General features: G+C 37.5%; 2 protein-coding genes and 2 non-coding genes across 4 annotated transcripts; 1 reads left to right on the top strand and 3 right to left on the bottom strand.

The window, feature by feature from the left end:
• Positions 1–3242: 3242 nt before the first annotated feature.
• LOC112096383 lies at positions 3243–3908 on the bottom strand. Its single transcript, XM_024179813.1, has one exon. The coding sequence runs from the start codon at positions 3906–3908 to the stop codon at positions 3243–3245; it is 666 nt and encodes a 221-aa protein (XP_024035581.1).
• A 2285-nt stretch (positions 3909–6193) lies between these two features.
• On the bottom strand, positions 6194–7967 carry LOC112096382. Its single transcript, XM_024179812.1, has 3 exons — positions 7662–7967; positions 7221–7511; positions 6194–7111 (listed from the first exon to the last, which is right to left on the bottom strand). The coding sequence occupies exons 1-3, from the start codon at positions 7965–7967 to the stop codon at positions 6194–6196; spliced, it is 1515 nt and encodes a 504-aa protein (XP_024035580.1).
• Positions 7968–8025: 58 nt separating this feature from the next.
• LOC112096496 lies at positions 8026–8132 on the top strand. The gene has a single exon (XR_002904399.1). It is a non-coding gene; the product is annotated as a small nucleolar RNA R71 (small nucleolar RNA).
• Positions 8133–15142: 7010 nt separating this feature from the next.
• LOC112096631 lies at positions 15143–15250 on the bottom strand. The gene has a single exon (XR_002904528.1). It is a non-coding gene; the product is annotated as a small nucleolar RNA R71 (small nucleolar RNA).
• Positions 15251–26615: the final 11365 nt, after the last annotated feature.

The raw sequence follows: 26615 nt of genomic DNA, 5'->3' as shown, positions 1-26615 counted from the left end.
ACATCCTCTCATGAATTTAAAACCTGTTTTTAGCACAAATTACTATGATTCAAGAAAAACTTATTAAGACTCAACTAAAATGAATGTTTATGCAAAAGGTAATCAAAATGTAATAAAAACACCTTATTTGTTCTCTAAGTGACCTTGATTCAAGTCTAGAATTGATGTAATAACTCTCATTTCCTAGAGTTATCACACCCCCAAACTTAAACCATTACTTGCCCTCAAGTAATGACACATACTAACATTTCCCGCAAACAAACATGCACACAACTTTAGCTCTTTTATCAAATTTACAAGATCACAATCCCAATCATACAAAATGCCCATAGTAAATCAGTTCTAGACTTAAGCTTCTTTCTATCCATAGTGTCTGTGTGCTCTTTCGGTTGAATTCCAGATATGCTATAACATCACCAAGGGACTGCATGAATTTCAGCAGTGAGAATACTTCATTCATACATGGGGTAACAAAACTTTCACATACTCGACATTGACAATTTTAAGATTTGACAAACTAAGGAATATTCAACCTTCTCATTGTAACATTTATCTTTCATGTGAATGTCAATCAAGTGTAATGATGACACCCAATTACTCAAACCATGCCCAGATCAGAGTTGCTGCAGCAGTTCTATAATGTAATCTTATCTAGAGGTATCTTTTACTCAAGGCTGAACATGGGACTCATGAACAGACCTGACTACTCAATGCCTTAGACAAAGGAAATTTTTTTTTGTTTATATATATAACTGCGCTACAGCATTGCTCATAACTCTTGCTACCTTTAAACACAATTCTGCATATGGGGTACATACTCAGATCTAGTTACTCAGTAACTTGAACCTTTGGAACAAATTGTATTTCATAGAAATCACAGTTAATCAAACTTGCTTCTCCCTCCAAACTTAGGGTATTTTCTATTCTTTCGGCTTTGCTCTAGCAGTCTCATACAATTCAACCAAAGTCTAAGTGTCAGGATAGAATTTCACTTTCATCTATAACTTATCTCTACTTGGCATTCTCATCAATACTGAATAACACTCAATTTATCTTTATTAGGTATTCAAATCCATACACAAATAACAGATAACAGAGCTTCACACAACACATACATAAATGCATGCATTTGAAAACAACCCCCCCAAACTTGAGAGATGATATGTCCTTACAAGCATACATCACAAAAGCACACAACTGAACAAGGATATGAAAGACCTTTAGAAAATACCACACAAATTGACAAACAGAATTTTTTTTTTAGAAATGACTAGTAAGGACAGAATACTCCCCTGTGGTGGGGATTGCAGCACATGACGGGATGCTATCAACGCTTCTTGGATGTACGCGTAATGTCTTTGTCTTTTTCGTCGCGGGGCTGGTGAGAGGAGTTGCGGGATGGGGTTGCTGTAGCAGGGCCTTTAGAAGTGCTGCCTTTTCTTTTGTTGGACTGTCACGGGCTGGTGCGAACAGGCTGGTTAGGAGTTTGCTGGGGAGGAAGTGGAGTGGATATATCAGCTGCCTGGCCCTCAGCTGTGATGGCCGCAATGATCGCCAGTAGTTGCTTGGCTTGCTCAAGTGTAGGCATAACTTTGGCTGCTGCAGCAGCTAGCTCGACATCAACTTGCTCCATGTCATCTGTAGAGTCTGGAGGTGTTGCCATTTTTTCTTTACCCTTGTCCTTTCCCTTGCTCGCAATGACTGGAATAAATAGTTCCTCTTCAGGGTCTTCTTCCTCTTCTTCTTGAATAATGTGTTTTTTTTTTTAGTTTTGGGCTGGGCTGGAATGGTTGGTTCTTCACTTTCTTTCTCTGAATTGTCATCTTCCTCTGAGGGTGAGCTATCAGTTTCAGACTTGTCACCTTCGTCCTCAGATGGGTGAGATAAGTCAGCATCTTCTAAGTCGACTTCTGCTTGTGGTTCAGTGGCAGCTTCTTCTGCTGGTTCATCTGTAACAGTGGCTTCTTCACTGGCTGCTGCTGGAGCACTTGTCACGTTGGTGTCAAAATTGTACTGCTGGAGTAGTGACTCAGGGAAGTTCTGGTGAGTGCGTTTCATGTACTGAGGGAATTGGTGTAGTTGGTTATCCAGGTGCTGTAGATAACTCCAAAACCGACCATTTTCCCTCTGCTGAGCTTCCACACATTGATTGATATTGGTGCTGAGTGCCTGGATGGTCTGTTCTAAGCCAATAGCTTGTCTTGCTCCCAAATGTTGTGCTGATTAGGGCTTACCAAATTGGCGTAAAATTCTTTGACTAGTTGAAGCACAGGATCACGAGGGTGATTGTAAAACTCTAACCATCCTCGTTTTGTTGCAGCATTATGAATTGTTTGTACAATTCCAGTGAGTTGTTCTGGAAATTGAAACCCTTTCTCTTCCAGAATCTTACGCGGCTTTACGAATTCTTCATATTTTTCTTCGGCATGGTAGCTCTAGAAACATGACGGATCTTTGAGATGGCTGGCTGTTTTCTTATACCTCGGCATTGCTGTAGCAATAACAAATTGAAGCTAATATGCCTGAGAGTAAAATGAGAAGGAGAAGGTAAGAATTAGGAGAGTTGTACTTGCAAAGGAGATGGGGAAGAGTGGCGTAGAGCACTAATCACAGTGACTCCTTTTGATAATGGACTTAAATTTGAAGATAAATACGGTAACTAGAGATAATTGAGGGAATAAAATATTTGAATTAAATGTGCATATCCCCAAAATTATCAGCCAGTGAAATTAAAGCTTTAATTTCAGAGATTTGTTTTCATAAATTTCTATCCATATTCATGCATCCATCTGTCACGATTTTATCTCCAATGGTAAGTGAAAGGCTCCAGCTTTTAATTTACTGTAACGGTAGAATTAGTTGTTGCAGCACCCATTCGCTTGTTCTAACAACGGATACATACTCCACACTAAAGCTTCTGACACGTGGCTCACCTCTGCATTCTGCCATCATACACTCTCACTTGTCAATATGGAATTCAATTGTCCCACTTACTTCAAACTAAAAATTAATTCTAAAGAAATAGATAGATCAAATTAAAGTGAAAAAAAATGCAATAATGTAAAAGGATAAAAGTAAATAGCTAACATAGAAAAAATTAAATTAAATAAGATGGTAAAGAGGGAGAGCTGTCTACAAAACCAAAGGATATCAAAATTGGTTTGAAGTGGCTGTCTCCCCAATGGGTTGCCTCCCATGGAGCGCTTGATTTAAGGTCCCTCAGCCTGATCTTCTTTCATTGCTCAATAACTGGGTTCTTTAAGGAGTAACACCTTCCTTGAACAATCTGCTGCTGGATGTATGTAGTGCTTAACCCTGTGTCCATTAACCTTGAATTCTTGACCTGTTTGTTCATCTAAAAGATCAACAGCTCCATGAGGATAAAATTTGAGCAGCTTAAACGGGCCAGACCATCGTGACTTGAGCTTTCCCGGAAATAATCTTAGTCTTGTGTTGTGGAGCAATACTAATTGTCCAAGGCTAAATTGTCTGTGTTGAATATGCTTGTCGTGCCAATGTTTTGTCCTCTCTTTATAAATTCTTGCATTTTCATATGAAAATAGCCGTAATTCATCAAGCTCACAAAGCTGAAGCTTTTTGTGCTCTGCTGCAGCATAAATATCCAAGTTTAGTTTCTTCAATGCCCAATGTGCTTTATGCTCTAGCTCTAGTGGCAAATGACAAGCCTTTCTAAAAATAATTCGGTAAAGGGACATGCCGAGTGGAGTTTTGTATGCTGTTCTGTAGGCCCATAGAGAATCATGTAAGTGTAAAGACCAATCCTTCCTTGTTGGGTTCACCACTTTTTCTAAGATCTTTTTAATTTCTCTGTTGGATACTTCAGCCTGACCATTAGATTGAAGGTGATATGTTGTAGCTACCTTGTGTCTGACTCCATATTTTACCATTGCTGTAGCAAAGACTTTGTTACAAAAATGTGTACCCTCGTCACTAATAATTGCTCTAAGAGTGCCAAGTCTGGAAAAAAGATTTTTCTGAAGAAAAACCACCACTATTTTAGCATCATTGGTAGGTAATGCTGCAACTTCTACCCACTTGGAGACATAATCCACAGCACAAGGATATATAAGTCCCTAAAGGATGGGGAAAAGGTCCCATAAAATCTATTCCCCAGACATCAAAAACTTCCACTTCCAGTATATTGGTCAATGGCATTTCATGTCTGCTAGTTATGTTCCCTGTCCTTTGACACCTGTCACAACATTTAACAAACTCATAAGCATCATTAAAAATAGTTGGCCAGTAATAACCTGATTGCAATGCTTTAACAGCTGTTCTGTGACCACCAAAATGTCTTCCATATTCTGCAGCATGATATGACTCTAGAATATAGGGAATCTCTCCTTCTGCAGCACATCTTCGTATTACTTGGTCTGGGCACAACTTATATAAATGTGGGTCATCCCATTGGTAGCTTCTAACATTAGGAAGAAATTTTTTTTTTCTCTTGAAACTTCAGCTCGGGTGGTAACAATCCACTTACTAAATAGTTAGCAAAATCTGCATACCATGGAGATTCGGACTGCTACAGCATCTGTGCTTGCTGTACCACCAACAGCTATTCATCATGAAAAGTTTCAATGATGTTTTTCCTTGTCAATGTGCTTGTGTCTGCTTCCAATCTTGACAGGTGATCTGCTACTTGATTCTCAGTCCCTTTTCTATTTTTAATTTCCAAATCAAATTCTTGTAGCAATAAGATCCAGCTGATTAATCTTGGCTTGGCATCTTTCTTTGAAATTAAGTATTTGATGGCTACATGGTCTGTATATACAGTAACTCTAGTGCCCACCAAGTAGGCTCTGAATTTGTCAAAAGCAAATACTACTGCTAGCAATTCTTTCTCTAGAGTGGTGTAATTGATTTGAGTTTGAGTAAGAGTTTTGCTTGCATAGTAGATGGAGTGAAAAACCTTATCCCTTCTTTGACCTAATACTGCTCCCACAGAATGGTCACTAGCATCACACATCAATTCAAATGGTAAAGTCCAGTCTGGAGATATGATTACTGGAGCAGTGATCAGAGCTTTTTTTAATTCTCCAAATGCTTGATGACACTCTTTGTCAAAGTAAAAGGGTTTATCATGTTCCAGCAATGAGCATAATGGTTTAGCCACCTTGGAAAAATCCGTAATGAATCTTCTATAAAATCCAGCATGACCTAAAAAACTCCTAATACCCTGTACTGAAGTTGGAGGTGGCAGTTTATCTATTCCTTCTATCTTTGCTTTGTCTACCTCAATGCCATCCTTGGATACCTTATGACCCAATACTATTCCTTCTTACACCATGAAATGGCATTTTTTCCAATTGAGTACTAAGTTGGTCATCTCACATCTTTTAAGAACTTCTTTTAAGTTGTGAAAACCATCATTGTATGTTTCTCCAAACACTGAGAAGTCATCCATGAAAACTTCTAAAGTCTGCGCTACCATTGCAGAAAATATGGACATCATGCATCTCTGAAAAGTTGTTGGAGCATTGCATAACCCAAAGGGCATTCTTCTGAAGGCAAATGTTCCATAAGGACAAGTAAATGTTGTCTTCTCCGGATCTTCTGGAGCTATAGCAATCTGGTTGTAGCCTGAATACTTATTTAAGAAACAATAATACTATTTTCCAGTAAGTCTGTCCAACATTTGATCTATGAATGAAAGTGGGAAATGGTCTTTCCTTGTGGCTTTATTTAGCTTCCTGTAATCCATACATACTCTTCATCCAGTTACTGTCCTTGTAGGAATAAGTTCATTATTCTCATTAGATATTACTATTATCCTTCTCTTCTTTGGAACACATTGCACTGGGCTCACCCACGAACTGTCTGATATTGGGTATATGATTCCAGCATCCAACCATTTGATGATTTCCTTCTTCACTACTTCTTTCATGATAGGGTTCAACCTTCTTTGGTGCTCAACTGAATCTGCCATGGTCCATCCAATTGTTCTTCTGTATTTTCCAAGCAAATCTACTAAACTCTGTTCTTGACCTACATCCAAAGTAGAAGAGATGATTACAGGGAGTGTGTTATTTTGACCAAGATAAGCATATTTTAAATGTAAAGGTAACAATTTTAATTCAAGACTAAGAGGTGATTCAATAGATTGTAAAGTTATTTTTACTTCATTGTCTAAAAGATTCAGATGTTCAATAAACCTGGTGTGCCTATTAGATTACTTTTCTTCCATCCAATCTGTCTGAATTGCTGCAACATCTTCCTCTTCTACATCATCAAAGGTATTGACTTTGTCAAATGCCTTACTGCAGCATCTATCCATTCTGTCTGCTACAACAAAATCTACTACACTCAGGAAATTACAGTCTTCTACTTCATCAGGGTTTCTCTTAGCCTCTAGTGCATTAAATGTGACTTGCTGGTCATTCACTCTCATGGTGAGCTCTCCTTTCTGCACATCTATCAGAGTCTTTCCAGTTGCTAGAAAAGGTCTTCCAAGTATAATGGGTACCTCTTTATCAGCTTCAAAATCCAGTACAATATAATCTACTGGAAAGATGAATTTATCAACCTTCACCAGTACATCCTCTTTTTTTCCTTCAGGGTATGCATGGGATCTGTCAGCCAATTGTAGAGTGATTATTGTTGGTCTGCATTCCCCTACTCCAAGCTGCTTAAATACAGATAATGGCATCAAATTAATGCTAGCTCCCAGGTCACAGAGTGCTTTGCCAGCATACCTAGTTCCTATAGAGCATAGTATTGTGAAACTCCCTGGATCTTTCACTTTTGCTAGAATCTTATTTTGGAGCATATGATTGATTTCCTGTGTTAAAGCAACATTTTCAAACTCTCCCAGCCTTCTTTTTCTTGCCAAGATGTTCTTTAGAAATTTCACATAATTTGGCATTTGCTCCAAAGCTTCCACAAAATGTATGTTTATATGTAGTTGCTTTAGCACTTCCAGGAATTTGCTGAACTGCTTGTCCTGTTTTTGGTTATAGAGCCTTTGTGGGAAAGGTGGTGGATGTTTAAACTGCTGGTTAGATTCAGGACGTACCAAACTTTGTTTGTTTAGGTTGGTACCAAACTTTGTTTTTTTCAGCATGTTCTGGTTGAATTGCTTCTGCATTTGCTGTAGCATGGCCCATGTAATCAGTATCTTGATGGGGAATTTACTGTAACAGGCTTCCTTTTTTAGTTGGTTTTTGTGCTGAATTGCATTCTATCCCAATTTTGGTCACCTCAGTTGGGATATCAACATTCTTTCCAGATCTCAAACTAATTACTTTGCAGTGTTCTTTCCTCTCTCTCCTAGGGTCTTCTGTGTTGGTCGGTAGGCTTCCTTGAGTTCTGCTGCTCATTGCTGTAGCTAGTTGTCCCATTTGATTCTCCAGGTTTCTCAAGGATACAACTTGACTCTGCACAATTGCTTCATTCTTTGCAATATACTCCTTAATTAGTGTTTCCAAGGAAGTAATTGGATCCTGACTGATATGCTTTTGCCCTTGATTCTGCTGATGAAAACCAGGTGGCTGTCCGTTTCTATTCTATCCACTTAATGCTGGAGCATTTCGATTATAACTGCTCTATGAGAAATTTGGGTGTTGTTTCCAGCCAAGGTTGTAAGTATTTGAATATAGGTTGTTCTGAGGTTGTTGATTGAAATTACCCACATAGTTTACTGAAGCTGGATTCCCAGGACAACTATCAAAGTCATGTTCTTCACCATAATATACACAAGAGAGTTCAGTAACTTGCTTTACTGTTGCTGGAGCAGATGTCATGGCTTTTACCATATTAGTCAATGAAGTAACCTGTGCTAATAAGGCTGTGATTGCATCTATATTATGTACCCCTACTGATCCTCTTACTACTGGTTGCGTGGCTGAAGGCCACTGGTAATTATTATTGGCAATTCTTTCTAGAATTTCATAAGCTTCAGTGTAAAATTTGGATAACATAGCTCCATTTGCTGAAGCATCCACCATTAACCTTGTACTTGGATTCAACCCATTGTAGAAAGTTTCCAATTGTATGCAACAAGGAATACCATGATGAGGACACCTTCTGAGCAATTCCTTGAATCTTTCCTAAGTCTCGTACAAACTTTCATCTTCTAGTTGATGGAAGGATGTAATCTCATTCCGCAACTTTGCATTTTTTGTAGGTGGAAAATATTTCAGTAGGAATTTATCAGCCAATTCATTCCATGTAGTGATAGAATCAGATGGTAACGAATTTAACCATGCTCTTGCTCGATCTCTTAAGGAATAAGGAAAGAGCCTCAACCTTAAGGCATCATGTATTGCTCCAGCAATCTTGAAAGCATCACTTACTTCCAAGAACAATTTAAGATGGAGATGAAGATCTTCATTTGGCAATCTGTTGAATTGCCCAACTGTTTGCAACATTTGAAACATCACTGGCTTTAACTCAAAATTTGCACTTCAGGTCTGATGATGCCAGGATGTACAACTTGAGGAGTTAGCACAGCATAATCTCTTATGGCTCTGTCTCTGTCATCAGCCATGTAAATAATATTGTTGTTGCCTGACTGTCTCCCGTTAGCATGTTTATTCTGTTCTTCTTGAATGTTGACCGGTTGTAAGGGCCTGTGAGGGTTCAAATTTCTCTCATCCTGCAAATTATTCATGCTTGAAACAATCTTTGAATTTCTTTGTTCTCTTCGCAATCTCCTGACAGTCCTTTCAATCTCAGGATTGAATTGGAATATCACAAATCTATCCTTGCGCATGCATGTACTGATCTGCCAATCAATAGAAAGACTCAAGTCAAATTTGGCGCTATCACAATTTACTTCACACTTCAAAAATAAACAATCAATCCCCGGCAACGGCGCCAAAAATTTGTTGGTAAATTTTATAAGCAATAACTACCAATGCCAATGTGCAAGTATACACAACAAGTAATAAAGTAATAAGTATTCAAGATCGTCTCCACAGGGATTGATGTTATCAAAATGTTAAAGCAATCACAATAGTGCAATTCAACTTAGGGCCGACGCAAACAATTGTAAAGTAATTTCCAAAGTAATCGAAGGCTGTGAAAGAATTAAATAAAATAATACCGTAACGAAATAAACTAAGTTAAATGTATCTAAGATTCAATTGAGAGTATAGTAGTTGAATGATTAAACTCTCCTAATGGGGTGACTGCTGTTTACCAAATTAGCACCAGTTGTTAGAATAAGTGCTGCAGCACCGGGCATAATAAATCGACATCCTCAGCTATCGCATGTTGGAAATCTCATACCTTTAAATCTACTAACAATGACCACTTGCTTCTATATTTATAGTACGACATTATAACTTTAATCTCTCCACCCTACAAGGTGAACAATATGGGATTCACAATATGTCTAGTGTGTCACAAATCCTAACGTCAAGTATTGCCCTTATGGGATTCAAGATAACTTAATCCAGGAAACTCAACTTAAGATCAAGTAGTACTCTAGTAATATCCGTTAAAACATGCCCTTTTACTGCTCTATCTTAACTGAAACTATTAGATGGGTGGTCAACCGAAATAACAGTTATATTCATAAAAGAACTACTAGAGTAAAATGCTACAACAATACTATAACAATATATAAGTACAGTCAAGAACCCATTTGATTATTTATCACTTAACTACAAGTAAATTTAGTTCATATTCTGAATTAGAGAAATAAACATAAACATATTGGTCTCAGAATACATCAAATCAATTAAAGAAAGAAGATAAATATAAGTTGAGCACGATGAAAATCAAAGCCAAGTAATTCTACACGATTCTCTAATGTTGCCGAAACAACACTCTTCAATTCTGATCTTCTTCTTCTTCGTTCCTTTTAATTGTTCTAATGATAATTTCCTTGCCGCCTCTCTATGTGGTGCACTTCTCCTTTTTATATTGCAAATTAGGTTAAACCAAAGTCCATGAGCGTACATGTGTTTAAATAGGAACCATGCACATCGCGATTTTATGGCTGGCCCGCGCCTAAGTTTTCTCCCGCATTGCTCCCAAATTGCTACAGCACTGGTTGCTCTAACAGCTGCTACAACACTGCCTTATTCTCGATTGTGCTTTACTTCTTTTGTGGCCATCTTCCTTCCTCATCTTGCTCTTCTAATGCCTCAACATCCTCTCATGAATGTAAAACCTACAATTTAAAACCTGTTTTTAGCATAAATTACTATGATTCAAGCAAAACTTATTAAGACTCAACTAAAATGAATGTTTGTGCAAAAAGTAATCAAAATGCAATAAAAACACCTTATTTGTTCTCTAAGTGACCTTGATTCAAGTCTAGAATTGATGTAATAACTCTCATTTCCTAGAGTTATCAGTCATCTGGGAATCTCAGCTTTTCCTGCTTTCAATAAAAGACATGGGTCCTACCTTGTCTAAAGTGTGTTTTAGCTTTTATGCTTTTGCTTTTGCTTTAATTATGGTTTGCTTTTGCTTTAATTATGGTTTGCTTTTGCTTTATGCTTAAAGAAAAAATAAGGGTCCTGTCTTATCTTTATCTTTATCTTTATTTTAGCTTTCCAGCTCTATTTAAGAGCTCTTTCATCCTTGTAAAATTCAGATTGCCATCAATAATATTTCTAAGTTTTTCTTAAACTTCTATGGCTTCCTAAGTCTCTCTTCTTCTTCTAGGTAATGAAGAAAATACTTGAGTTATTAAACTAAGAGCGTTGATAACTCTAGGAAATAAGAGTTATTACATCAATTCTAGACTTGAATCAAGATCACTTAGAGAACAAATAAGGTATTTTTACCATATTTTTATTACAATTTGCATAAACAGTCATTTTACTTGAGTCTTAGTAAGTTTTGCTTGAATCAAAGTAATTTATGCTAAAAACAGGTGCATAATTGTAGGTTCACAGAAAGTCTTAATTTATAAGGGGATGCTGAGACGTTAGATGAGCAAGAGGAGGAAAGAATATGGCCACAAAAGAAGAAAAGCACAATTGGGAATAATGCAGCGCTGTTGTGGATGTTAGAGCAACCCGTACTGTACCAATCTGGGAACAATGCGGGAGAAAACTTAGGCGCGGGTCAGCGCATGTTTCCTAATTTACGGCATGCACGCTCATGGACTTTTGTTTGCCCTAATTTGCAATATAAAAGGGAGGCGTGCACCACATAGAAAGGCGACAAGGAATTATCATTAGAATAATTACAAAGGAATGAAGAAGAAGATCAGAATTGAAGAGTGTTGTTGCGGCAATATTGGAAAATCGTGCATAATTATTTGGATTTGTCTTTCACCGTGCTCAACTTATATTTATCTTCGTCCTTTAATTGTTTTGATGTATTCCGAGATTAATATATTTATGTTTATTTTTTCCTTTCAGAATATGAACTAAATTTACTTGTAGTTGAGTGACAAATAATCCAATGGGTTCTTGACTGTTCTTATATATTTTATAGTATTGATGTAGCATTTTACTCTAGTAGTTCTTTTATGAATATAACTGTTATTTCGGTTGACCACCCATTTAATAGTTCCAGTTAAGATAGAGCAGCAAAATGGCATGTCTTAGCGGATATTATTAAAGTATTACTTGATCTTACGTTGAGTTTCCTGGATTAAGTTGTCTTGAATCCCATAAAGGCAATATTTGAAGTTAAGATTCGTGACACACTAGATATATGTGTTCACCTTGTAGGGTGGAGAGATTAAAGGTTATAATATCGTACCATGAATATATTAGCAATTGGTCATTGTTAATAGATTTAAAGGTATGAGACTTCTAACATGCGATAGATGAGGATGCAGATTTATTCTACCCGGCGCTGCAGCACTTATTGTAACAACTCGTACTAACTTGATAAACAACAGTCACCCCATTAGGAGAGTTTGATCATTCAACTGTTATAATCTCAATTGAACCTTAGACACATTTAACCTAATTTATTTCATTACAGTATTATTTTATTTAAATCTCTTGCAATCATTAATTATGATAACATTACTTGACAATTGTTTGTTTCGGTCGTAAGCTGATTTGCACTATTGTGATTGCTTTAGCATTTCGAATAACATCAATCCCTGTGGAGACGATCTTGAATACTCATCACTTTATTACTTGTTGTGTGTACTTGCACATTGGCATTGGTAGTAATTGGTTATAAAAATCAACCAACAAGTTTTTGGCGCCGTTGCCGGGGATTGATTGTTTATTTTCGAAGTGTGAAGTAAATCTTGATAGCGCCAAATTTGATTTGATTCATTCTATTGATTGGCAGATCATTACATGCATGCGCAAAGACAGATCTATGGTATTCCAATTCGATTCTGAGATTGAAAGGACTGTCAGGAGACTGCGAAGAGAAGAAATGAATTTACAAATTACTTCAAGCATGAATAATTTGCAAGATGCAGGAAATTTAAATCCTCACGGGCCCTTACAACCAGTCAACATTCAAGAAGAGCAGAATGAACATGCTAACGGGAGACAGCCATGCAACAACAATATTATTTACATGGCTGATGACAGAGACAGAGCTATAAGAGATTATGCTGTGTTAACTCCTCAAGTTGTACACCCTGGCATCATCAGACCCGAAGTAGAAATTGTAAATTTTAAGTTAAAGCCAGTGATGTTTCAAATGTTGCAAACAGTTGGTCAATTTAATGGATTGCCAAATGAAAATCCTCATCTCCATCTTAAATTATTCTTGGAAGTAAGTGATGCTTTCAAGACTGCTGGAGCAATACAAGATGCCTTAAGGCTGAGGCTCTTTCCTTATTCCTTAAGAGATCGAGCAAGAGCATGATTAAATTCGTTACCATTTGATTACATCACTACATAGAATGAATTAGTTGATAAATTCCATCACTACAACCATCTGGAGATGCATTACAAAAGAATGACCATGCTCTACTACAAGTTGAATGGATTCAATGATCCAACTTTAAAGCATGTTTTCATTACTTCACTTCCTCCAGAACTTTAGCTAGAACTCCAGAGGTAGCTGATAAATCTAGGAAATGAGAGTTATTACATCAATTCTAAACTTGAATCAAGATCATTTAGAGAACAAATAAGGTGTTTTTATTACATTTTGCTTAAACATTCATTTTAGTTAAGTATTAATAAGTTTTGCTTGAATCATAGTAATTTGTGCTAAAAATAGATGCATAATTGTAGGTTCTTGGAAAGTCTTAATTCATGAGAGGATATTGAGTCATTAGATGAGTAAGAGGAGGAAAGAAGACGGCCACAAAAGAAGAAAAGCACAATCGGGAGCAATGCAATGTTGTTACGAATGTTAGAGCAACCCGTGTTGTAGCAATCTGGAAGTAAATACGGGAGAAAACTTAGGCACGGGTCAGCACATGCTTCCTAATTTAACGTATGCACGCTCATGGACTTGTGTTTACCCTAATTTGCAATATAAAAAGGAGGCAATACTACAACGAAAGGTGGCAAGGGAATTATCATTAGAATAATTACAAGAAACGAAGAAGAAGAAGAAGATCAGAATTAAAGAGTGTTGTTTCAGCAATATTGGAGAATCGTGCAGAATTACTTGGCTTTGATTTTCACCGTGCTCAATTTATATTTATCTTCTTCCTTTAATTGATTTGATGTATTCCGAGATCAATATGTTTATGTTTATTTTTCTCATCCAGATTATGAACTAAATTTACTTGTAGTTGAGTAACAAATAATCCAATGGGTTCTTGACTGTTCTTATATGTTGTTATGGTATTGTTGTAGCATTTTACTCTAGTAGTTTTTATGAATATAACTGTTATTTCGGTTGACCACCCATTTAATAGTTTCAGTTAAGATAGAGCAGCAAAAGGGCATGTCTTAGCAGACATTATTAGAGTATTACTTGTTCTTAAGTCGAGTTTTCTGGATTAGGTTATCCTCAATCCCATAAGGGCAATACTTGAAGTTAAGATTTGTGACACTCTAGACATAGATGTTCACCTTATAGGGTAGAAAGATTAAAGGATATAATGTCGTACCATAAATATATGAGCAACTGGTCATTGTTAATAGATTTAAAGGTATGAGACTTCCAATATGCGATAGCTGAGGATGCTGATTTATTCTGCCCGGTGTTGCAGCATTTATTTTAACAACTGGTGCTAATTTGAAAAACAACAGTCACCCCATTAGAAGAGTTTGATCATTCAACTACTATATTCTCAATTGAATGTTAGACACAGTTAACTTAGTTTATTTCATTACAGTATTGTTTTATTTCCATCTCTCGCAATTATTAATTACGATAGAATTATTTGACAATTGTTTGTTTCGGTCTTTAGTTGATTTGCACTGTTGTGATTGCTTTAGCATTTTGAGTAACATCAATCCTTGTGGAGACGATCTTGAATACTCATCACTTTATTACTTGTTGTGTTCACTTGCATATTGGCATTGATAATAATTGATTATACAAATCAACCAACAAGTTTTTGGCGTCATTGCCGGGGATTGATTGTTTATTTTTGAAGTGTGAAGTAATTTGATAGTGCCAAATTTGATTTGATTTATTCTATTCATTGGCAGATCAGTACATGCATGCGCAAAGACAGATCTGTGGTATTCCAATTCGATCCTGAGATTGAAAGGACTGTCAGGAGATTGCGAAGAGAACAAAGGAATTCAGAAATTACTTCAAGCATGAATAATTTACAGGATGCAAGGAATTTGAATCCTCACGAGCCCTTACAACCAGTCAACATTCAAGAAGAACATAATGAACATGCTAACGGGAGGCAGCCAGGCAATAACAATATTATTTACATGGCTGATGACAGAGACTGAGCTATAAGAGATTATACTGTGCTAACTCCTCAAGTTGTACATCCGGGCATCATCAGACCTGAAGTAGACGCTGCAAATTTTGAGTTAAAGTCAGTGATGTTTCAAATGTTGCAAACAGTTGGGCAATTCAATATATTGCCAAATGAAGATCCTCATCTCCATCTTAAATTGTTCTTGGAAGTAAGTGATGCTTTCAAGATTACTGAAGCAACACAATATGCCTCAAAGCTGAGGCTCTTTCCTTATTCCTTAAGAGATCGAGCAAGAGCATGGTTAAATTCATTACCATCTGATTCCAACACTACATTGAATGAATTGGCTAATAAATTCCTAATGAAATATTTCCCACCAACAAAAAATACAAAGTTATGGAATGAGATTACTTCCTTCCATCAACTGGAAGATGAAAGTTTGTACGAGGCTTGGGAAAGATTCAAGGAATTGCTCGGAAGGTGTCCTCATCATGGTATTCCTTGTTGCATTCAATTGGAAACTTTCTACAATGGGTTGAATCCAAGTACAAGGTTAATGGTGGATGCTTCAACAAATGGAGCTCTGTTATCCAAATCTTACACTGCAGCTTACGAAATTCTGGAAAGAATTGCCAATAATAATTACCAGTGGCCTTCAGCCAGGCAACCAGCAGCAAGAGGATCAGCAGGGGTACATAACATTGATGCAATTACAGCCTTATCAGCAAAGTAACCTCATTGACTAACATGGTAAAGGCCTTGACATCTACTCCAGCAACAGTAAAGCAAGTTGTTGAACTTTCTTATGTATACTGTGGTGAAGAGCATGACTTTGATAATTGTCCTGGAAATCCAGCTTCAGTAAACTATGTGGGTAATTTCAATCGACAACCTCAGAACAACCCATATTTAAATACTTACAATCCTGGCTGGAAGCAATACCCAAATTTTGCATGGAGCAGTCAAAATCGAAATGCTCCAGCATCAAATAGACAAAATAGAAACACATGACCACCTAGTTTTCATCAGCAAAGTCAAGGGCAAAAGCATAACAGTCATGATCCAATCACTTCACTGGAAGCACTGATTAAAGAGTACATTGCAAAGAATGAAGCAATTGTGCAGAGTCAAGCTGTATCATTGAGAAACCTGGAAAACCAAATGGGACAACTAGCCACTGCAATGAGCAGTAGAACTCAAGGAAGCCTACCTAGCAACACAGAAGACGCTAGAAGGGAGGGCAAAGAACACTGCAAAGTAATTAATTTGAGGTCTGGAAAGAATGTTGATATCCCAGTTGATGTAACCAAAAATGGGAGGGAATTCAATTCAGCACAAAAATTATCTCAAAATGGAAGCATGTTACAACAACCTCCTCTTCAAGACACTGGTTACATGGGCCAAGCTACAGCAACTGCAGAGGAAGTTCAACCAGAACATGCTGAAAAAGAAGTTGCAACACCAGTAGTCACAACCTGCACCAAACCAAACAAACAGAGTTTGATATCTCCTTAAGCTACCCAGCAGTTTAGACATCCACCACCTTTCCCACAAAGGTTCTAGAAGCAAAAATAAGACAATCAGTTCAGTAAATTTTTGGAAGTACTGAAGCAATTGCACAGAAATATACCTTTTGTGGAAGCTTTGGAGCAAATGCCAAATTATGTGAAATTTTTAAAAGATATCTTGGCACAAAAAAGAAGGCTGAGAGAGTTTGAAACTGTTGCTTTAACACAGAAAAGCAGTCATATGCTCCAAAGTAAAATTCTCACAAAATTAAAAGATCCAGGGAGTTTTACAATACCCTGCTCCATAGGGACTAGGTATGCTGGCAGAGCACTTTATGACTTGGGAGCTAGTATTAATTTAATGCCGTTATTTGTATTTAAGCAGCTGGGAGTAGGAGAGTGCAGACCAACAACAGTCACTCTGCAATTAGCTGAGAGATCTCATGCATACTCTGAAGGAAAGATAGAGGATGTACTAGTGAAGGTTGACAAATTCATCTTTCCAGTGGATTTCATTGTATTGGATTTTGAATCTGGTAAAGAAGTGCCCATTATACTTGGAAGACCTTTTCTAGCAACTGAAAAGACTCTGATAAATGTGCAGAAATGAGAGCTTACCATGAGAGTGAATGATCAGCAAGTCACATTCAATGTACTAGAGGCTATGAGGAACCCTGATGAAGTAGAAGATTACAATTTCCTAAGTGTAGTGGATTTTGTTATAGCAGACAGAATGGACAGATGCTGCAGTAATACACTTGACAAAGTCACCACCTTTGAGGATGTCGAAGAGGAAGATGTTGCAGCAATCCAGACAGATTGATGGACAAACAACAATTTGATAGGCACAACAAGTTCATTGAACACCTGAATCTTACAGAAAGGGAAGTAAAAACAAATTTACCATCTATTGAATCACCTCCTAGTTTTCAATTAAAATTGTTACCTTCACATTTGAAGTATGTTTATCTTAGTCAAAACAACACACTCTTTGTAATCATTTCTTCTACTTTGGATGCAGGTCAAGAACAGAGTCTAGTAGATTTGCTTGGAAAATACAAAAGAGCAATTGGATGGACCATGGCAGATATAAAGGGGATAAGCCCATCAATATGCATGCATAAAATCCTATTAGAAGATTGTTCCAGCAAGTCGGTGGAGCACCAGAGAAGGCTGAACCCTATTATGAAAAAAGTGGTGAAAAAAGAAATCATCAAATGGTTGGATGATGGAATCATATACCCAATATCAGACAGTTCATGAGTAAGCCCAGTTCAATGTGTTCCAAAGAAATAAGGGATAACAGTAATGGCCAATGAGAAGAATGAACTTATTCCTACAAGGACAGTAACTGGATGGAGAGTATGTATGGATTACAGGAAGCTCAACAAAGCCACAAGGAAAGACCATTTCCCACTTCCATTCATAGATCAGATATTGGACAGACTTGTTGGAAAACAGTACTATTGTTTCTTAAATGGGTACTCAAGCTACAACCAGATTGCTATAGCTCCAGAAGATCAAGAGAATACTACATTTACTTGTCCCTATGGAACATTTGCTTTCAGAAGAATGCCATTTGGGTTATGCAATGCTCCAGTAACTTTTCAGAGATGCGTGATGTCTATATTTTCTGATATGGTAGAGCAGACTTTGGAAGTTTTCATGGATGACTTCTCAATTTTTGGAGAAACATACAATGATTGTTTACACGACTTGGAAGAAGTTCTGAAAAGATGTGAGATGACCAACTTAGTACTCAATTGGGAAAAGTGCCATTTCATGGTACAAGAAGGAATAATGCTGGGTCACAAGATATCCAAGCATGGTATTGAGGTAGACAAAGCCAAGATAGAGGTAATCGATAAACTGCCACCTCCAACTTCAGTAAAGGGTATTAGGAGTTTTTTGGGTCATGCTGGATTCTACAAAAGATTCATTAAGGATTTTTCTAAAGTAGCTAAACCACTGTGTTCATTGCTGGAGCATGACAAACCATTTCACATTGACAAAGATTGCCTTCAAGCATTTGGAGAATTAAAGAAAGCTCTGATCACTGCTCTAGTAATTATATCTCCAGACTGGACTTTACCATTTGAATTGATGTGTGATGCTAGTGATCACTCTTTGGGAGCAGTATTAGGGCAAAGAAAGGATAAAGTTTTTCATTCTATCTACTATGCAAGCAAAACTCTCACTCAAACTCAAATCAATTATACCACTACAGAGAAGGAGTTGCTGGCAGCAGTATTTACTTTTGATAAATTCAGAGCCTACTTAGTAGGCACTAGAGTGACTGCATATACAGACCATGCAGCAATCAAATACTTAATTTCAAATAAGGATGCCAAGCCACGATTAATTAAATGGATCTTATTGCTTCAAGAATTTGATCTGGAAATTAAAGATAGGAAGGGGAATGAGAATCAAGTAGCAGATCACCTGTCACGGCTGGATGCACACACAAGCACATTGACCAGGAAAGACATCACTGAAACTTTTCCTGATGAACAACTATTGGTAGTACAGCAAGCACAAATGCCGTAGCAGTCATAATCTCCATGGTATGCAAACTTTGCTAACTATTTAGTAAGTGGGTTGCTACCACCTGAACTGAAGTTTCAAGAGAAAAAGAAATTGCTTCATGATGTTAGAAGTTATCAGTGGGATGACCCCCATTTGTATAAGTTGTGCTCAGATCAAGTTATAAGAAAATGTGTTACAGCAGGAGAGATTCCCCCATATACTGGAGTCTTGTCATGATGTCGCATATAGAGGACATTTTGGTGGTCACAGAACAGCTGCCAAAGTTCTGTAATCAGGTTATTACTGGCCTACTATTTTTAAAGATGCTTATGAATTTGTTAAATGTTGTGACAGGTGCCAAAGGACAGGGAACATGACTAAAAGACAGGAAATGCCATTGACTAACATTCTAGAAGTGGAAGTTTTTTATGTCTGGGGAATAGATTTTATGGGACCCTTCCCACCATCCTTTGGAAACTTGTATATCCTTGTTGTTGTGGATTATGTCTCCAAGTGGGTAGAAGCTGCAGCATTACCTACCAATGATGCTAAAACAGTGATGGCTTTTCTTTAGAAAAATGTTTTTTCCAGGTTTGGCACTCCTAGAGCAATTATTAGTGATGAGGGCACACATTTTTGCAACAAAATCTTTGCTGCAGCAATGATGAAATATGGAGTCAGACACAAGATAGCAATAGCACATCACCCACAATCCAATGGTCAGGCTGAAGTGTCCAACAGAGAAATTAAAAAGATCTTAGAAAAAGTGGTGAACCCAACGAGGAAGGATTGGTCTTTACACTTGCATGACTCTCTATGGGCCTACAGAACAACATATAAAACTCCACTTGGCATGTCTCCTTACCGAATTGTTTATGGCAAAGCTTGTCATTCGCCACTAGAGCTAGAGCATAAAGCACATTGGGCACTGAGAAATTAAATTGGGATATGCATTTTGCAGCAGAGTAAAGGAAACTTCAACTTTGTCAGCTTGATGAATTACGGCTATTTTCATATGAAAATGCAAGAATCTATAAAGAGAGGACCAAACACTAGCACGACAAGCATTACATACATCCAGCAACAAAATGTTCTAAGGAGGTATTACTCCTTAAAGAACCCAGTTACTGAACAATAAAAGAAGGTCAGGCTGAAGGACCTTAAATCAAGCACTCCATGGGAGGCAGCCCATTGAGGAGATAGTCACGTCAAACCAATTGTGATCTCCTTTGCTTTTGTTGATAGCTCTCCCTCTTTACCATTTTATTTAATTTTGTTCTTTCATTCTAGCCATTTAAATTTATCTTTTCAAATTATTGCATTCTTTACTTTTGCTATTGTTTGATATATTTATTTATTAGAATTAATTTGAATTTGTGGGAAGTGTGTGACAATTGAAATCCATATTGACAAATGAGGTTCTATGGTGGCAGAGTGCAGAGGCGAGCCACGTGTCAGAGGCTTTAGTGTGAAGTATGTAACCATTGCTAGAATAAGCGAATGGATGCTGCAGCAACCAATTTTACCGTTACAGTAAATTGAAAGAGAGAGCCTCTCACTTACCATTGGAGATAAATCATGACAGATGGAGGCTTGGATGTGGATAGAAATTGCGAATAAATCTCTAAAATTAATGCCTTAAATTTACTAGCCGATGTTTTTGGGATACGCGCTTTAAATTAAAAATTATATATTCTTCCCTCATTTATCCTTAGTTACCGTATTTATCTCCAATTAAAAGTCTACTATAAAAAGGAGTCACTATGCTTAGTGCTCTACGCCACTATTCCCCATCTCCTTCGCAAATCCAACTCTCCTAATTCTTAACCTCTTTTTCTCTTTTTACTCTCAGGAACAGTAGCCTCAATTTGTTACTGCTACAGCAATGCCGAGATACAAGAAAATAGCAAGCTGCCTCAAAGATCTGTCACGATTCCAGAGTTACCATGTCGAAGAAAAATATGAAGAATTCATAGAGCCGTATAGGATTCTGGAAGAAAAAGGGTTTCAATTTCCAGACCAACTCACGGGAATTGTGCAAACAATTTATAATGCTGTAGCAAAATGAGGATGGCTAGAGTTTTGCAACCACCCTCGAGATCCTGTGTTGCCTATAGTCAAAGAATTTTACGCCAATTTGGTAAGCCCTGATCAGCATAATATTTGGTTTCAGGTGTTCGTCTTGACGCCAGAGATGACCATGTCAAGAATGATGGTGCCTTTACAGCACGAACCATTGAGAGAGTTGCTGGTGAAAGTGCCGAAACAACTACTGAGCCAGCTGCTGTGATAGGAGCAAGATGAGCTATTAGCTTAGAACAGACCATCCAGGCACTCAGCACGAGTATGACTCAATGTGCGAAAGCACAGCAGCGGGAGAACAATCGATTTTGGAACTATCTCCAGCACATGGACAACTAACTACACCAATTTGTCGTGTACATGAAACGCACTCACCGGAACTTCCCTAATGCCCTGCTCCAGCAGTACAATTTTGACACCACCACCACAGATACTCCAGCAGAGGCTAGTGCAGAGGCCACTACCACAGAGGAACCATCAAAAGATACTGCAGTCGAACCACAAGCAGAGGAAGAATCGAAAGACGGTGAGCTATCTGACCAGCCTGAGGCAGAAGGTAACAAGTCTGAGACTGATAGCTCACCTACAGAGGAAAAAGACAACTCGGAGAGAGACCGTGAGGAACCAACCATCCCAACCTAGCCCAAAACCAGAAAAAAGCACATTATTCAAGAAGAGGAAGAGGAAGACCTTGAAGAGGAGCCGTCTATTCCAGTCCTTGCGGGCAAGAGAAAGGCCAAAGGAAAAGTAAAAATGGCAACACCTCCAGCCGCTAAAGACGAGATAGAACAAGTCGATGCTGAGCTGGCTGCTGCAGCAACCAAAGCTATACCTACACCTGAGCAAGCCAAACAACTACTTATGGTTATTGCTGCCATCATAGCTGAGGTCAGGCAGCTGATGCATTAACTCAACAGCCTCCACAACAAACTCCTGGCCAGTTTATTCGCACTAGTCTGAGACAATCCAGCAAACGAAAAGGCAGTACGTCTACAGGTACTGCTACAACAACCCCAGCCACAACTCCTCTCACCAGCCCCACCACGAAAAAGACAAAGACATTGCCAGCTACTTCCCCAAAAGCTTCACCATAGGATAAGCTGCGCAGTGCATCCAAGAAGCGCTGATAGCATCCCGTCATGCCCTACAGTCCCCACCATAGGGGAGTACTCTTTCCTTACTAGTTCATTCTAAAAAAAAGTTATTTGTTAATTTGTGTGCATTTGTTCTGTCTGCTTGTGAGGACACAACATCTTTCAAGTTTGGGGGGTTATTTTCGAATGCATGTGTTTATGTATGTGTTTATATTTGTGCTGTGTGAAGCTCTGTTATCTGTTATTTGTGTATGGATTTGAAAACCTAATGAAGATAAATTGAGTGTTACTCAGTATTTATGAGAATGCCAAGTAGAGATAGTTATAGATAGAAGTGAAATTTTATCCCAACACTTAGACTTTGGTTGAGTTGTATGAGACTGCTAGAGCAAAGCCAGAAAAATAAAAAATATCGTAATTTTGAACGGAGAAGCAAGTTGATTGACTGTGATATTTATGAAATAAAACTCTGCTCCAATGGCTCAAGTTGCTGAGTAACCAGATCTGAGTATGTACCCCATATGCAGAATTGTGCAAAAGGTAGAGTTATGAGCAATGCTGTAGCATATGTTTAAAAAAAAAGTCCTCTGTCTAAGGCATTGAGTAGCCAGGTCTGTTCATGAGCCCCATGTTCAGCCTTGAGTAAAAGATACCTCTAGATAATATTATACCACAGATATTGCTGCAGCAACTCTATCTAGGCATTGTTTGAGTAATTGAGTGTCATCATTACAAGTGATTGACATTCACATGAAAGATAAATGTTACAGTGAGGAGGTTGAGTACTCCCCAGTTTATCAATGTTAAAATAATCATAGTTTGAGTATGTGAAATTTATGCTATCCCATTTATGAATGAAGTATATCACTGCTGAAATTTATGCAGTCCTTTGGTAATGTTACAGTATATCTGGAATTCAATCAAAGGAAGCACACACACACTATGGATAGAAAGAAGCTTAAGTCTAGAACTGATTTACTTTGGGCATTTTGCATGATTGGGATTGTGATCTGAAGGTGGAAGAATCCTTGCAAATTTGATAAAAGAGCTAAAGTTGTGTGCATGTTTGTTTGCGGGAAATGTTAGTATGTGTCATTACTTGAGGGCAAGTAATAGTTTAAGTTTGGGGGTGTGATATTTCTAGGAAATGAGAGTTATTACATCAATTTTAGACTTGAATCATGATCATTTAGAGCACAAATAAGGTGTTTTTATTACATTTTGATTACATTTTGCTTAAACATTCATTTTAGTTGAGTATTAATAAGTTTTGCTTGAATCATAGTAATTTGTGCTAAAAATAGATGCATAATTGTAGGTTCTTGGAAAGTCTTAATCCATGAGGGGATGTTGAGTCATTAGATGAGCAAGGGGAGGAAAGAAGATGGCCACAAAGAAGAAAAGCACAATCGGGAGCAATGCAATGTTGTTGCGAATGTTAGAGCAAACCGTGCTGTAGCAATCTGGAAGTAAATACGGGAGAAAACTTAGGCGCGGGTCAGCACATATTTCTTAATTTAATGCATGCACGCTCATGGGCTAGTGTTTACCCTAATTTGTAATATAAAAAGAAGGCAATACCACAACGAAAGGCGCAAGGGAATTATCATTAGAATAATTACAAGGAACGAAGAAGAAGAAGAATATCATAATTAAATAGTGTTGTTTCAGCAACATTGGAGAATCGTGCAAAATTACTTGGCTTTGATTTTCACCGTGCTCAATTTATATTTATCTTCTTCCTTTAATTGATTTGATGTATTCCGAGATCAATATGTTTATGTTTATTTTTCTCATCCAGATTATGAACTAAATTTACTTGTAGTCGAGTGACAAATAATCCAATGGGTTCTTGACTGTTCTTATATGTTGTTATGGTATTGCTGTAGCATTTTACTCTAGTAGTTTTTATGAATATAACTGTTATTTCGGTTGACCACCCATTTAACAGTTTCAGTTAAGATAGAGCAGCAAAATGGCATGTCTTAGCGGACATTATTAGAGTATTACTTGTTCTTAAGTCGAGTTTTCTGGATTAGGTTATCCTCAATCCCATAAGGGCAATACTTGAAGTTAAGATTTGTGACACTCTAGACATAGATGTTCACCTTATAGGGTAGAAAGATTAAAGGATATAATGTCGTACCATAAATATATGAGCAACTGGTCATTGTTAATAGATTTAAAGGTATGAGACTTCCAACATGCGATAGCTGAGGATGCTGATTTATTCTGCCCGGTGCTGCAGCATTTATTTTAACAACTGGTGCTAATTTGAAAAACAACAGTCACCCCATTAGGAGAGTTTGATCATTCAACTACTATATTCTCAATTGAATGTTAGACACAGTTAACTTAGTTTATTTCATTACAATATTGTTTTATTTCCATTTCTCGCAATTATTAATTACGATAGAATTATTTGACAATTGTTTGTTTCTGTCTTTAGTTGATTTGCACTGTTGTAATTGCTTTAGCATTTTGAGTAACATCAATCCCTGTGGAGACGATCTTGAATACTCATCACTTTATTACTTGTTGTGTTCACTTGCATATTGGCATTGATAATAATTGATTATACAAATCAACCAACAGCAGCTCACAGCCTTCAACCTGGACATAGCCAACATCTCCCTTGGAAAAATCTTCCAATTAACTATGTTATGTCTTGACAGATTGTGTGAACAAAAAGACTTCTTCAAAGACCTCATTGAAAATAGATAGCCTTTTGCCTCAGCCTGTTAAAAACCTTATCTCAAGATCCAGTGTAAAGATGACAAAAAATGCACTTGTTCAACCAAGAAGAAAGGTTTTTCTACAGGTCTTCCAAGAAAGGCAAAAAACCTTACAGATACTTCAAGAAGAAAGATCCCTCACAATTTAGAAAAAAGAAGCATACCTGTTGTTTTATTTGCAAAAAACACGGTCATTTTGCCCAAAATTGTCCAAACAAATCTGCCAAAGCTGTTCGCCTCATCCAACATCTACAACAATCCTCAATGTTATTTGACCAGGAAGATGTTAAGTCTAATTTCTCTGTACAGACGAAATATGATGATCATACAGTGATCATTCTCACAGAGTCAACAAATGATTCTGAGTTAGATGAAATTTCGATTATCTCTACTGTTCAAGAAATTAACCAGGTTCATTCTAAACCCATTGTCCCTTCAGTAAAGATTTCAGTTCTTCTTTCCAAAGTTCACAAACCTATTCCTGTTATTGGTTTTCTTCCATTGGTTTGATATCTAAAGGATAAGAGTATATCGGCTAGAAACCCGAACTTGCGACTACTGGTCTAAAGAACAAGTTCAACTTATTATAGTTCTGGTATAACAACACCACGTACTCTGACCGACTGGAATAAGTAGTTGTTTGGTCTGCACCTTGGAGTTGGATCTGGACTTTTATGGTTGTTGGAAGATTTGGGTATTCAAGGGACATGTTGAAATTGAGATAAAAGGTTAACAGTACACTTCCAACATGGAGTGTAGTCAAAACAGTTCCAATGACAGCATGTTGGTATTGCTTGAATCTATTATCCAGCAGGGCAATGCTTTTTTGGTAATCAGTGAGGTTTTGAAGATTTCACCATTGGGTGCTTTGAAGATTTCAGTTTGATTTTCCCAACAGGAAGAAGGGAAAACTATGGGATTAAGCATACTACGTTGTGTACTAGTATTAAGAAAACCAATAACATGAATAGGTTTATAGGAGTGTTTTTTAAAATGAGCTTTCTTCTTGGTTGAATAAGTGCATTTTTGTCATCTTTACACTGGATCTTGAGATAAGGTTTTTTACAGGCTGAGGCAAAAGGCTGTCTATTTTCAATGGGGTCTTTGAAAAAGTCTTTTTGTTCACATAATTTGTCAAGACATAACATAGTCAACTAGAAGATTTTTCCAAGGGAAATGTGGGCTATGTCCAGGTTGAAGGTTGTGAGCTGCCTCTAGAGTTCTAGCTGGAGTTCTGGAGGAAGTGAGTAATGAAAACATGCTAGATGCTAGAGTTGATTAATGCTAGTTATGATGACGGCGTCGAATACACTTCGAAAGGTGAATCCCTAGTTGCTAGGCGTCCTTGAGTACACAAATAAGTGTTGATGACATAGAGCAGCAGAGAGAGAACATCTTTCATACTAGATGCATTATGGATAACAAAGTGTATGGTATGATAATAGATGGTGGAAGTTGCACCAATATAGCTAGTACTACCCTTGTAGAGAAGTTAGGGTTGCCCTTGCCAACACATCCCAGGCCTTATAGATTGCAATGGTTAAATGATTGTGGATAGGTCAAGGATAATAAGTAATTATTGGTAACATTTACTATTAGGAAGTATAGTGATGGGGTGGTGACGTAGTTCCTGCATGCTGGGCATCAATTATTGGGAAAGCCATGGCAGTATCATAAGAAGGTGACACATAATGGGTTTAGGAATAGATATAGCTTTGTCAAGGATGGGAGAACTATGACGCTTGTTCCTCTAACACCAAAAGAGGTCTATAACGACCAAATGAAGATGAGAAAAAAGAAGGACGACACAATAAAGGTGATACGAACTCTATCAAGAACTGACGCAACCCTAATTAATTTAGTCCCCAAGATCAAATCTAAATCTGGAATTAACAGTGACTCAATGCTTACTGAAAAC

The sequence above is a fragment of the Citrus clementina genome, unplaced genomic scaffold, assembly GCF_000493195.1.
Source record: "Citrus clementina cultivar Clemenules unplaced genomic scaffold, Citrus_clementina_v1.0 scaffold_8, whole genome shotgun sequence".
In the NCBI taxonomy this organism is placed as follows: Eukaryota; Viridiplantae; Streptophyta; class Magnoliopsida; order Sapindales; family Rutaceae; genus Citrus; species Citrus x clementina.
This window is presented reverse-complemented; position numbering and strand designations above follow the sequence as displayed.